We start from the raw sequence: 13,241 nt of genomic DNA, 5'->3' as shown, positions 1-13,241 counted from the left end.
GGCTTTCTTTGTCACCTGCCACCGGGCTGCTTTCATTCTTTCTCATCAAACCCAATTCCAATGTTGGGTATTTTTTTTCTTTTTCTCTTAAAAACAGAAATGCTTGGCAAGCAATTCTGTGCAGATTGACCGCTTTCCTTTCCATGTTCATCCAACATGTTTAAGACAAAGCTGGAATGGACCCAGGTAGGAGATTGACAGGACGGCTCAGCTCGCTCCTGGGAGATGGGCTCAGGACACAGCCGCTCGGAGTCACAGCAGGTGCACGGTCGGGGCGCCGTTGGAGTTGGTGTTTTGAAGCCTGTGACATCTGCTACGTGATCAGAGGGCCCCGGGAGTGAGCTACCTGCAGCACGTCCGAGCCCTGTCCCTTCTCTGGCTCCTTCTCGGAGACACGGGGGATTTTAGTAACTGCATCTTGGCCAGGTGCACTTGGCCGTGGGGTGCTCCACCGAATGCTGCCTCCCTGCTTTGGGGTGTCTTCTCTGAAAGCCAGGCTTTGTTCTCCCCGAGCCCTTCCCCCTGGGGGTGGGACGGGTGCCTGAAGTGGGGTGGAGATGGTTTGGGAGAGTAGCTGACGGCAAGCTGTTCCTCGGCAGCCTGCCTTCTGCCGCGGGAGCTCAGTGACTGGCAGCGGCAATGCTTCAAAAAATAAAAAGTCAGAAGGAGAGCTCTGAGGAGCGTCCTGGTAGGTAGTTTTCTGTAGCAAGTGGAGGGGAGGCCTGTTTGTGAGGCCGAGTTTCATGAGAACCCCGCCGGCTCCCTCTGGAAGGGAGGGTCAGGGCCTCAGGGCCTTCCCCTCTGTCTCAGGCTCCCGGCTCTCTGTCCTTGGTGCAGTTTGAGAGGCTGGCAGTACTGTTTCCTGGAGGGAGGAAAGCTCTAGAGTCTGGGAGCATGTTCTAGAGGGGGTTGGGGCCACTGAGAGGGAGCCAGTCTTGTACCACCCGGCAGCCCTAGGGCTTTGGTGTGGCCTGTGCTGATCACCAGGAGGTTGGAGGGGGGCAGGTGGCCTGCAGGAAGGTCTGTCACGTCTGGGACACTTCGGGGCAAACTCATTGTTTATAACTTTGATCTTTAATCATTAATGTCTACTCACCCTTCAGCTGTATTGAATAACAGTCTATTGAAAATTGTTATACGTAGACATACAAGCATATGTATAAAATTGTATGTCTGTATATGACTATTTAATTCATGTGCTCACGCAACTGATAATTAGAAACTTGGAAATTTTAAACATACAGACCGCCTTGCAGGACCCTCCTCCTCCCTGGTGTGGTGTGTGACCACAGCGTCGGGTTCTGATCTTTCTTACTCTCCTGATGGCAGACAGTGCTGTGCGGGGACAAGAGTCACACACGCCCACCCTGCCCTACTCTTAAAGTGGATTAAAAATATCTCCCTATTATATTGTCTTTTCCTTTCTATGTCACTTGCCCTTTTCGTTTTATGTTCGTTGATATTCATAGCCATTACAGACTCAGCTCGTTTCCTTTAACGATTATTAACTGTATCTTCTTTTTTTGTTAATCTTTACCCGAGGATATTTTTTCCCTTGATTTCCTTTCAGAGATAGTGGGAGGGAAGGAGGGAAGGAGAGAGAGAGAGAGAGGCATCAATGTGAGATGACTGGTTGCCTCATGCATGCGCCCTGACCAGGGCCAGGAACTGAACCCTCGAAGCTTCGGTGTACAGGCCAACACTCCAACCACTAAGCCACACCGGCCAGGGCTCTGTATTTTCTTTGTGATATTCAAATTGCTACAGCCTGGCCCGCGATTGTCCTTTGAAGCTGGATTCCATGCCTTACCCCTCCTACCCAGACTTTTGGGAGCAGCCTTCGCCTCCTTGCGAGGTGGTTGCAGGCCCACCTTGATGTTTCCCTAAGACCTGGAATCCAAAGGAGGCCTGTTAAGGTTTAACTCAAGTCTGGGCACCAAAGTGTTGACTGACGTGCAGTGATGGGTGGAGTGGCTTCCGTGTTGGGCCACCTTTGTGACAGAGCTGGAAATAACATTTTTTCTTAATATCACAAAGCCACATTGATATTTTCAGTTTAACTCTCATTTTCCTGGTCATTTTTTATTTTGTTCTTAAAAAAAAACACACCTTTTGCCCAGCTGGCGTGGCTCAGCGGTTGAGCATCCACCTAGGATTCAGGAGATCGCGGTTTGATTCCGGGTCAGGGCACATGCCCGGGTTGTGGTCTCAATCCCCAGTGCGGGGCATGCAGAAGGCAGCCGATCAACGACTCTCTCATCATTGATGTTTCTATTTCTCTCTCCCTCTCCCTTCCTTTCTCTGAAATCAATAAAGATATATTAAAAAATAAAATAAATTAAAAAATTTTAAAAACACCTTGTGTTCTCTGTGAGATGCCAACTTGAAAGTTTATCTCCTTTAATTGTATCCTTTCATTTTTTTTCTTTCACATTTTATTTGTAAATAACCTTTGGTCAATTATTGATCAAGTGGGAAAGGCTTTGGAGGGGATCATGCCTGGTTTGCATCCAGATGCTCTTGGTGTTTGCCAAGTGATCCTGGGCAGGTGTCTTAAACCTTCTGAGCCCCTTTCTTGGTCTGTGCCATGGGGAGTAATTAGGCAGCAGGGGTCTGAGGGGTGAGCGCCAGCATTTCCTAAATGGTGCTGGGCAAAGGTGAGGGTGAGTGAGAGGTGCTGACAGGTGGCAGTGAGGCTTCTCGGAGGCTGCTTCTGGGACCTGTCCCTATTCCTGACTCTCCTCGGGTAGGGCAATGTTGGGGGGTGAGGGGGCCCAGGACCCTGGAGCGGGGAGCAGCCTGCTCAGCTGCAGTAAGTAAGCCTGGGCCGGGGGAGGGAGGGCTGAACCCTCAGGAGTCCAGGACTGTGGGAGCAAAGGGTTTAATGTTTCAAATCAGATCGAGGAAAGAAAACATGCAGTAGTGGTTGCAGATTTTGAAAGGTGGCCTTTTTCAAATGCACACTCTGTATTTGCCCAGAATTGAGCACATAAACTTGTCCTGACCTCCATCAGAGGTAATGAGGGTGGCACAGCCCCGGCCCCCCACCGCCTGCACCCTCCTGTTTCCCTGACTGGCACCTCTCAGCCCCTGCGCTCAGCATCCTTGGAAGACATTGCCTCCATCTCTGCATCATTTTTCAGAGCCGGCCAGTTTCTATGGCAACTGATAGATTGAAAGATGAGCGGTGAGCGGGATGCGAGGCTGGAGTGAGATCTCCGGGTGGTGGTGTGTGTCCCTGACGTCACCCTCCATACGCCTGGATAGGAAGATTCTGGCTACTCCCATTCAGGGCTGCCGGGGTCTGGATGGCTGTGCAAATTGCCTCCCTTCGTGCTCCTCCTACCCTCCTCTGAATTTTTCCCTTCACTGCCCCTCTTCTGTGTTGGCTCCAGGCTGTGGCCGAGCATGCACAGCTTAATCCTGGCGTGTTGCGGGATGCTCTCCTGCCCAGGGCTCGGGAAGGGCAGGGAGGCATGGCAGCGTTCTCCTTGACGTGGATGGCGCTGTGAAGTCCCTTCTTTTCCCTGCGAGAATCCTGACTATGCAGAAATTTATCGAAGCGGATTATTATGAACTAGACTGGTATTATGAAGAATGCTCGGATGGTAATTATGGCCTGTGCCAAATAGAGCGGAGATGTGTAGGGGCATTGTCTCCCGGGAGGGGGCAGGGCGTCCTGAAACCTTCCCGGGGAGATGGGCAGAAGGAGGGGGCACTGGGACCAGCGCCGCCAGCAGCCCTGCGGCTCTGACAGTTTCCCAGGCTTGGTGGAGGATGGCAGGTGGGCAGGGCTCACGCCCCTGGGAGGCTCCTCTGCGGGTGCCCGGTCTTTGCGCGGAAGGGGAGATGGTGTTGCAGTGCTGGGCTTGCGAGCATTGTAAGTGGGATTGAATTCCCTCTGGGGCGAGGTGTGAGCCTGGTGTGGATAGCGGGTGTGCGAGCTCGGATGCGGTTGCTGTCCTCTGTGCTGCCGGAGGGGCTGGGGAAGAGTGTGTTTCAGAGGTGGCCTTCTGGGCGGGCAGCTACAGGCCTGGAGGAACCCGCCCTTTCTGAGCCCAGACCTGCCCCCGAGGGAGGCTGGAGAAGATGCAGCAGCGGCTCCCACCCAGCAGGTGGTTCGAAGGAATTTTGCTGGTGGGATCCCAGAGGTGGGGGTGGGGAGGCATCGGGAGGGGCTGGGAGAGACTGCATCCTTCTGCCAGGTCTCCGCGTGTGCAGGGAGGGTGCGCCACATTCCAGAGGAGACTGGGCGGAGTTGGTGCGGCCCCACTGGCCTCAGGAGGTTCCAGGCCACTGGGGAGGGGCCCCAGGCCCCTGTGGTGTTGGGCATTGAAATCCTGTATGTCACAGCTCATCCGCCTTCTTTATCGGTGACCCTCCAATCACATGCCTTCACATACATACACAACACACAAATAGGACACAATGAACATGGGCACTTTGAGGGTCTGTCTCCCAGGGATGATCTGTTCCCAACCCCACGCGAGTCGTTAATAGGTAAGGTGACTGCTTTTTAATTGAAGAGGGAGTTGCAGATGGCTTGAACCATGACTACCTTGGGTTAACCTGAATGATGTAACAGGCCGGGAGCTGGCCTCATTAGCAAGCTGAAGAACTGCATAATTATCTGCGATCTGCTGATTTCCGCCTTGACTGTGGGCTACAGGACAGGGGCCCAGAGGCTCTCTCGAGGTGGTGGGGGGTATTTAAATCTGCCAAGCAACTTCCCCAGTTGAGCTCCACTGTCCCCCAGCCTTAGGTGGAGACAGTGTCATGTAGAGTCTGTGTACGTCTTTAAGTATCTTGAGTCATGATGATGGCAGGCAGCTCCCGAGGTCCTGAGGGGACAAGATGACTGCATTCTTGTTTTCTATTGGATACATTCTCCTCAAAGCAGGTTCCCATCCTATTACCTACAGTGCTGCTGCTTTTTGGAAACCACCATTGACCTCTTGTAGTTTCCTTGGTGATTTGTGACTCACCGAATCCTCCATAAGTTTTTAAAATGTGGACCTCAAGGAACCACCGGTTAGGGAGCCTCGGGTACAGCAGAGCACCTGTCCCTCGGCCTGTGGGTGAGTTGGGTGTGGCTGTGGCTCATACTGATCCTTCCTAGAAGCGGGGGAGGAAGATTTCTTATCGTCTTGACCCAATTGCTAGACTGTCCAGCTCTCTTTACACCCTAGTCTGTGGAGATAAAGCCAGTCGCCGGTGTTGGTCAATCTGAGGGTGAGAGGAGGCCTGTTTTATCTGCGCGGCTGTCAGAAGGATTTTCTTACCCAGCAGTTTCTCAGTTGAGCCTTTCGGCCCCGAGACAGCCAGATCTCTCTTCTTGCAACAAGAAAGGAAAATGGAAGAAGAGGTAGCTCATCTGTCCGAGGGTAAATGCATGTTGATTGTAGTTACTGTGTGGATGTGTGTTGAGCAAAATGCATGGCCTTTGCCCTCCATCCCATTCGGATGAAGGGAGAAAGCCGCTGGGATGGAATCTCCTGGGACAACCGGAATTTTCATAATCCTGTTTGCTAAAGATAGTTAGCAAATAGGGATGGAAGGGGGACAGAAGCCCAGAAATACGTAGTTCAGGAAACCCACCAAAGGGGGTGGACTTCAAGTACATGCTAATTTTGTAGTTATTTGTCTCCATAGTTCTGGCTAGTTGGATTTTTCCCGGCGGCAGGTTAGTCTGGAAATGCAGTTTGCCTCTGCTTATGTGCATCTTTGAAATTGCCTTCACCTCCCGGTTCCGACCTTCCAGGGAGAAGGCCAGGCAGGAAAGGAGCAGACACACACCATCATCACGTATGTCCGATGACTGACTCATACTTCAATCGCAGGGTTAGCACTGAAAACAGTAGGGTAGGTGGGCGGGTGGGACTCAGGGTGGCAGGACGATTAGGACCCCTCCGGAAAGTCGGAATTGAAAATGGCTTCCTCTCTCTTCTCCCTCTGAGCTTTAGGGGATTTTTGCTCAGTGTTGGACGACTGCATTTTCCTCCCTGTTCAGTGTTAGCTGTGGCATCTCACACTCCATCCCCCCCACGCGCCAAACACACAGTAAGACCCCAGAGGGGCACCAAGGGCAGGGACTTCAAATAAGAAATGGGAGGGGTTGGCTGCCCAGTACTTTAGGTGATTTTTAGAGATTTGGATTAGCCAGCAATCAACACGCCGTAACAGTGGCCTCTGCAGAATTTGCACCGTTTACAGTTTAAACTCTGGTGTCAAACAGGGTCACGGTTCCCTACACTGCCTGTGTCCCATCTCTAATTGCAGAACCTCGAAAGCCTGGCCGATCATGAAAACCACCCGCTCCCTGATAAGGCAGGTTCTCTGGCCCCCTCCAGACCAGGACAGGCTCCGGAGAAATCTGAATTGTTAGCACTTGCGTTCGGGGATTTCCAACATCAGGTGTGTTTGGGAAACTCAGGGCAGTTGTCAGTGGAGACCCGCCCCAGACACAGGGGTCTGGAAATAATTCTTTAGATCTGTTGCAGAATCTTATGTTGTTTCTTGGCTACACCAGTCACTTAAAAAACAACGTGTGCTTATAAAGAGAGGGAGGCCTTTTTAATTTTCAAAAAGGCTTGGGTTTAAGTGTATGCTCTTAAAGAAACAGAGCGCACCTTTGTAGTTATTCTAGAAAGCTGGGATAGCTGAGCATTGGCTGGAAGTTTGCATTTGAGGTCTGTTTTGTGCTCTCCGTGGCTGCGTGGTTTGGGTGCCTCCTGGGACCTCAGTGAGGCTCTGTCAACCTAGATTCCCCATCTGGAAAATGGGGATAAGCACACTGACCACAGGCTACTCGAGGACGTAAAGAGTGTCCATAAAGCAAGAGCCCTTTGTAAACAGTGACGTGCCGGGCCAGTGGGTAATGGTATTTTCTTGGAAATAGTACTAGTTACTAAGTTCTTTTTAAAAATCCCCTTTTTAAAGGTATAGTATGTTGATCACCTGTTTCTTGCTGCATTTATTTAAAAATATATTGAATTTTAGAGAGAGAGGAAGGGAGAGGGAGAGAGAGAAACATCAATGTGAGAGTGAAACATGGATCGGCTGCCTTCTGCACGCCCCCCCGGTGGGCACTGAGCCCACAGCCTGGGCATGTCCCCTCACCAGGAATCGAACCAGCAACCCCTTGGTGCATGGGACTACACGCAATGAACGTAGTTACAAGGGCCAGGGCATGCAGTTATTTTTGTAATCACCCAGCCTCATGTCCTTCTCTTACATGTTACAGATTCAGATGTGGGGGCAGGAGATGGTCTAGTTAATAGTGATTTTATAAATGGGGGAACTCGGGTAGGTTGTCGGAGTGGGTCCTGTGACTTCTGACTTTATAGTGAAACTCCATGGCGATACGAAAGGGCAGTCTGGTGTGCTGTTGCTCACTTGATTGCTGTGACCTCTAAAATGCCACGCCAAGGTGAGGCTGGCTGGCATGCGAGTGAAGCGCTGTCAGAGGTACTTTAAGCATTCATTGAAAAGCTGGTAGTAGGTTTTGAGATATTTTCCTAATTTTCCTGCACTCCGTGTCCAGCGATGTCAACAGGCCTCCCTTTTTTCACTTCGTATGTATTGTGGGACGTACCTGTGGGATGCAGCTTTGGAGGCAGAGGTTAACTTCTCCCTTTCCAGACAGCACTCTTCTGATGGCTGTTAAGGTAATTTTTTTTTAAGAAGGGGAATTAAATGTAGCTGTGAGTTTTTAATCACTAGCTTTGCTAAAGCAGAAGGAGTGTTTTCCCTCGGTTGCAGAAGCAGAGGTCTGGAGAGCTCACAGGAAGGCCAAAGTGAAGCCATGGTTTTAAAGCCCTGTGTTTCTGTAAAGAGGACAGGGGTGGAGGTGTCCGGTGGGAGCAGAGGCTGTGGGGAGACCCAGGCGGGAGGCCAGAGAGTGTAGAGCTCACCTCTCGAAAAGAAGGGACCTTTCTGTGACTATGGAAATGTTCTCTCCTCGGCCGTCCAGTGTGGCAGCCACTGGCCACGTGTGGCTAGGGAGCACTTGAAGTGTAGCTGGTGTGGCTGAATTTTGGATTTTGTTTAAATTTAAACGTAAATGGCCCTAGTGGCTTGTGGCTGCTCTTTGGACAGCACAGGGTAGACCTTCAGGAAGGTGACTTCATGGAGGTATGTCGAGGAGACCTGGAGAGGGACACTCACAGAAGGATGTCCCTCTGCCCTGCAGGAGGCGGGCGACCCCTTCTTCCTTTGGCCCTTCCCATGCAGTGTTTCTGGAGACGGTCAGGAACTCACTCCCTGCCTCCTGCCTCTAGGGCAACAGTCACACCTGCTGCTTGACTCTCCCAGGGCTGGGCCCGGCCACCCCAGCTCCCACATCATGTCCCTATCTTTCCGTGGCACAGGGAGTGCCAGGCTTACTCACTGGCCTTTAGGGGTCACATGTGGCTTTGGCTTTCACACAAACTGCTCTATCAGAGAAGGGGGCTCTTGGGCCCATCTCTGCCTTTAACCTTGGAGTGAATGCAGGTGTGGATGCGGTCTGAGAATCCCCTCACGTCCCCACAGGGAGGGAGGGAGGGGAGATTTGGGTGGTGGTGAGGATTTCCTGAAGAATGATGAAACCTAGGGAAATGGGGTGGCACAAAGTGGGTAGGGTGGTCTTGTGTTCAAAATGCCACATCCTACATGTTTTTAAAAATGTGTGTGTGTGTATATATATATGTATGTATCTAACAGTTATTATGTGATATATAGAGACTTAGACACCATTTGTTAAGGGTAACCTGGTTATAAGTAAAATCAGTTAACACTATGAGGTCACCTTTTGTTTTCATTTATATGCACGAGCCCAGCCCAGTACCCTGTACATCTTACTGTGGTCAATCTGCTACTTGCTGAATGAGGAATGCACACGGCGGCAATTCTCCCTCCCTCCCATCCCAGGGCTTCAGACTCACTGTCATTTAAATGGAATTAGTGTAAAGAAAGATCCCCCCCCCCCCCCCCCCCCGAGTGTTTATCTTTATAAATATTGTATTTAAAACTTAGGGAGATTTTTCCCAAATGTGATTTTGAATTCCCTGCCACTGAATTTCTACTAAACCTCCTTTTTACAAAGAAAAGGTCTTGAATGTTATAAAACGTAGCAATCGTTTTCAGGTTCCAAAAAATTAAGCGGCCATGCAGACGTCCCTAGGCTTTTTAAAAAGACCTGCGTTGTAGTTTGGCTTTCTAGTCAGAGGCCCTCACCTGTGTGCTCCTCTCTTCATTTTTATGGAGGTCGCGGTTCAGTTCAGACGTTTTTAGCTGCGTAGGCAGGCTCCTTGCCCCTACGGGTTCACGGTTGAATGAGACCCAGGCCCTGAACTTGTGCAGAGAATTCTTCAGGTCGAGGGAAGCGAGTGGGCAGAGGAGGAATAGGTCCCCTGGTGTGGCCGTCAGGCGCAGGGAGACCTGCCACAGTGCAGCTGGAGGTGGCAGAAGCACCGAAATTGCAGAATGTGCTGTGACGCTCTGAGACGCGAGCGCTCCGGGCCACCTTTTAGTGGGTTTGATGGAGGAACCTGCCATCTTCACTGTTACACGCGACACCAAGCAGTGCTGAGGAATCAGTAATGAGGTGTGCGGTTCAGCCGGGGCTGCTTTTTCCAGGCAGCATTGCAAGCTAATAGGCTGTAGATTTTGGGGTTTTTTTTCCCTCCTTATCCTAGCAATTAAAGAGCTCTTTGGCTGTGGAGACACATATTGAGGGCAAGATTTATAAAATGCACTTTAAAAAAAGAGCAAATGCAATGTATTATTACCAAAGAAAGACTGGGATGAATTAAGCTGACCACGGGTCATTGGTTACTGCGGCTTCTTTTCCTTCTGCTAGAATTCAGAGCGCTCCCTTCCTTGCCTGCTTAGCACTGAGTCAGGCTGTAGTCACAGCAGATTTGTCTCAGCTGAAGCGGCCCATGGGAAGTCCCTTTCCGAGGGTGCTGGGCAGTCACTCGCCTGGCACCTCCTTCGCTAGAGCCCCACCTCTGGACAGGTTACCTGCTTAAGGCCGGGTTGGTGTTGCCCCCTGCAGTTGCCATGACACTCCCAGGAAGCTGCTGTTCCACCCTGGGTCTGGGGCAGCGGGAAGGGGGAACACAGAGCCTGCTCTGAGGTCATGCACCCCAGGGCCCCCCGGGGGCGGGCGGGGCCTTTCCACTCAGGCAGGTGTCTGCCGCACCCTGCCTCCGGGAGCCGCCCCCTTCCGGGTCTGCCTGCCGATGGCCCGCGTCGCCTCCGCTCCAGCTGAGCCAGGGCATATCCCCGGCCCAGCCAGGGCCCAGCGTGCGCCCGGGGCCTGGGCCCCAATGGCTCCCCCGGGCAGGCAGCCGGGAGCTCCCTCAACCACAGCCCCTTAGGGTGATGTTTTGGCTTTGGGGTGACTTCAGCAATGTCCCTGAGAGAGGAGGGAGGGGAAGAAGAATGTTTCGAGTATGACTGCCAAGATGAAGAGAGGAAGCTCGTCCTGGAGCGGCAGGACACCCTGGATCTCGCAGAAGAGGGTAAATTCTTACTTTGCACAAACCTGGTCCTTTCGCTGTTTGTGTCTAGGGCGGCCTGGCTGGGTCACCGTGCTCACAGTGCTTTCATTTTCTTACTGAGCTATAACGTCAGGCACAGTAGAGCTTGCGTGGTAAGTGGCTCTGTGACACTCATGTGAAGCCACCATGAGAGATGCACATTTCTGGCATCCTGGGAAGTCCCCTCATACCTGCCTCCTGGGAGACCACCTCTGACTTGTATCACCTGAGATTTGTTTTGCCTGTTTTCTGATCCATGTAAATGGAATCAACCTGTATGCATTATTTTGTCTGGCTTCTGTTGCTTAATGAAGGTCTTTGAAATTCATACGTGTTGTTGCAAATATCAGTAGTTGTCTTTCTGTTTTTTCCTTTGTGGCATTCCAGTTCTCCGTTTTAAGAGTTTTAATTGTTTTCTTGTGACCGAACAGGTTTTGGTAAGTTAATGGACAAGAGACTGACTCGTTATAAATAAAGCATGTTTTGTGCTGGCATTGTTTATTTTAAAACATTATTAATTACCAATTCAAAATAGGGAGTTAAAAAAAAATAGCTTAAAAATATTTCAGATGGAAAAGTCCAAGGGCTGACACTAACGTTACCTGGGAGCCCACCACCGGCTGTATGGGAGTGCTGCTTTTGCAGAAGAGGGAGGGTGTTAGTTAAATAAAGGTGTGCCCACGTGCTGGGTGTGTTTCCTACTTGGGCTTGTGGGGCTTTCACCCACAGCCCGGAGGAAGGGATTTTGGGGGTAAAACAGGATGTTGAAACAGTGACTCCATAGATGTTCTTTAGGTCTTGAGTAAAAACAGTCAGAATATACCTTTTCAGAATCCTGCTCTGGTGATGGCCTATTTTCATGTCTCAGCATAACTTTTACTTTTAAAATTATCCATCATTGGCCACATACAAAAAGTATATATCTTGAAAATATTTACCCTTTACCTACATGACAGTTAAACATATTAAATTGGAGAAAGGGGGGGAAACAGTGGGAACAGCCAGAAAAGAGCAAGGGGGCTCCGTGCTGAGGGCTGGCACCCCGCCCGGCCTTTCCATGAAAGAGACAGAGATGTGGAAGAAGAGAGGAGTGACAGACTGAGGGGGACTGTGCATTTGTTGGGTTCCTGGAAGTGCTCAAGGGAAAGGCTTCCATCTGCTCTTGCAGAACTAGGGCCAGCCCCGATTTCACTGATCAGCATCTGTCCCTTAAAGCCGGGCCGGCCAGCGTGCCACTTGTGTACCCGCGTCACCTGAGAGCTTGTTAGAAATGCAGACTCCGGGCCCCTCCCAGACCCCCTGCGCCGGTTCTGCATTTTAACTGGACCTTGAGCAGGTTATTATGCACGTGAAAGTATGAGAGGGGCGCTGCCTTAAAGGATAGAAAAATGATGTTTTAAAATTATTGAACCTCAGGATTCTAAATTCAAGGCTGCAGTTCTAGGGCTATGTCATGTGTCCTAGTCAAGGGAAGAAACAAATCTGTATTGTACATGTTTCACATATATTTTATGTATCTCTATATGTTTCACTTTTTAAAAAAACAGAGCCAGATGATGATAGCTAATGTTTATTGTGCACTTACTATGTGCCAGGCACTGTTCTGAGTGCTTTCCATGGATTTGTGCATTTAATCCTTCGAACAACCACATGAGGTTAAGTAGTATTTCCATTTCATAGGTTTCTAAAAGGAAACTTAAACTAAATGACTCATCTGCAGTCACACAGCTAGGTAGTGGTTTTGGTCTGTGGAAAATGGCTTAAGAGCCCGCTGCTCTTACGCCACTTTGCTTGAAGTTCTCAAAGTGGGGTTCCTGCTAGCAGCAGCAGCATCACCCAGAAACGTGTCAGAAACGCGTCAGGCCTCTTGGGCCCCACCCCAGGCCTGCCGAGCCGGACTCGAGGACGCGCCCAGCCGTGCAGGCTGCGACTCACCCTCTGGCTGGTTCCCGTGCACGCGGCCTGTGTTGCCACATTGCACAGATGCCAGCGTCTCTGGGATGACATTCGAGGGCACGGACCCTGCTCTGTATTTGCCATCTTAGCATAGACTTAGCTTTTCTTCTTTCTCTCGTTTGTTCCCAGCCTGTTTCTCACCTTTCTCCAGTAGACTATTTCAGCTACAGGATCCTATAGCTGAAGTGTCAATAATAGTTTCAGGACAGTAACCTTAAAAAAAAAAAAAGACACTTTATTGCTAATGTGCTTAGGTTTCTTTCTAAAATAAAACTCACAGGGCTTGCTCCTGGCCTGGGGGACTCTGTGGCATAGATTGGGAAGGTAGAGGTTTGGTTTGGAAGGGTTGGTTTCTGTGGCCAGTTCTGTTGGAAACCTGAGCAACCCGTTTTCCTCTGACACTGTCACACCACCCTTGTCTTGAGTCAGTGGGAAGCAAGTCCCATCTGTGGGAGAGAAGTGCTCTGTGAGCAGTGAAAGCATGTGCAGGGTGTGGACATACCGTGTCTCAGGTGGTTTTCTACACTCACTGGTTTAAAAGAGGTGCTTTTGGTTGAAAAATCAAAGGACAGGATTAGTATTTGGGTTGCTCTGATAGCTACAGACACAGGAGACACCTGTTCTCTCCCTGTCACCTTCTGGGGGGTGATGGGCACTTTTCAAAGCCGCCCATTTAATCTTTAGAACAGTGTTTGAGATCCAGCCATTCGCATGTGCAGTCAAAGCAGCTGAGGCTCAGGGAGGTTGTCCCTGTCGAGA

At 50.6% G+C, this 13,241-nt stretch overlaps 1 protein-coding gene across 2 annotated transcripts in view; it reads left to right on the top strand.

Moving 5' to 3' along the window:
* TRAK1 (trafficking kinesin protein 1) overlaps nucleotides 1–13,241 on the top strand; it is an 85,693-nt gene that overhangs the window by 29,530 nt on the left and 42,922 nt on the right. Inside the window, exon 1 of one of the 2 annotated variants that reach the window (XM_087824819.1) lies at nucleotides 3,361–3,608. The exons of the other annotated variant lie outside the window; for it this stretch is intronic. Within the exon in view, the coding sequence (XP_087680945.1) occupies nucleotides 3,545–3,608 (64 nt within the window). The 5' untranslated portion in view covers nucleotides 3,361–3,544. Of the gene's footprint in view, nucleotides 1–3,360; nucleotides 3,609–13,241 lie in introns of those variants that run through there. 2 annotated transcript variants of the gene reach the window in all.

This window comes from Miniopterus natalensis, chromosome 15 (genome assembly GCF_054644295.1).
Source record: "Miniopterus natalensis isolate mMinNat1 chromosome 15, mMinNat1.hap1, whole genome shotgun sequence".
NCBI lineage: Eukaryota > Metazoa > Chordata > Mammalia > Chiroptera > Miniopteridae > Miniopterus > Miniopterus natalensis.
This window is presented reverse-complemented; position numbering and strand designations above follow the sequence as displayed.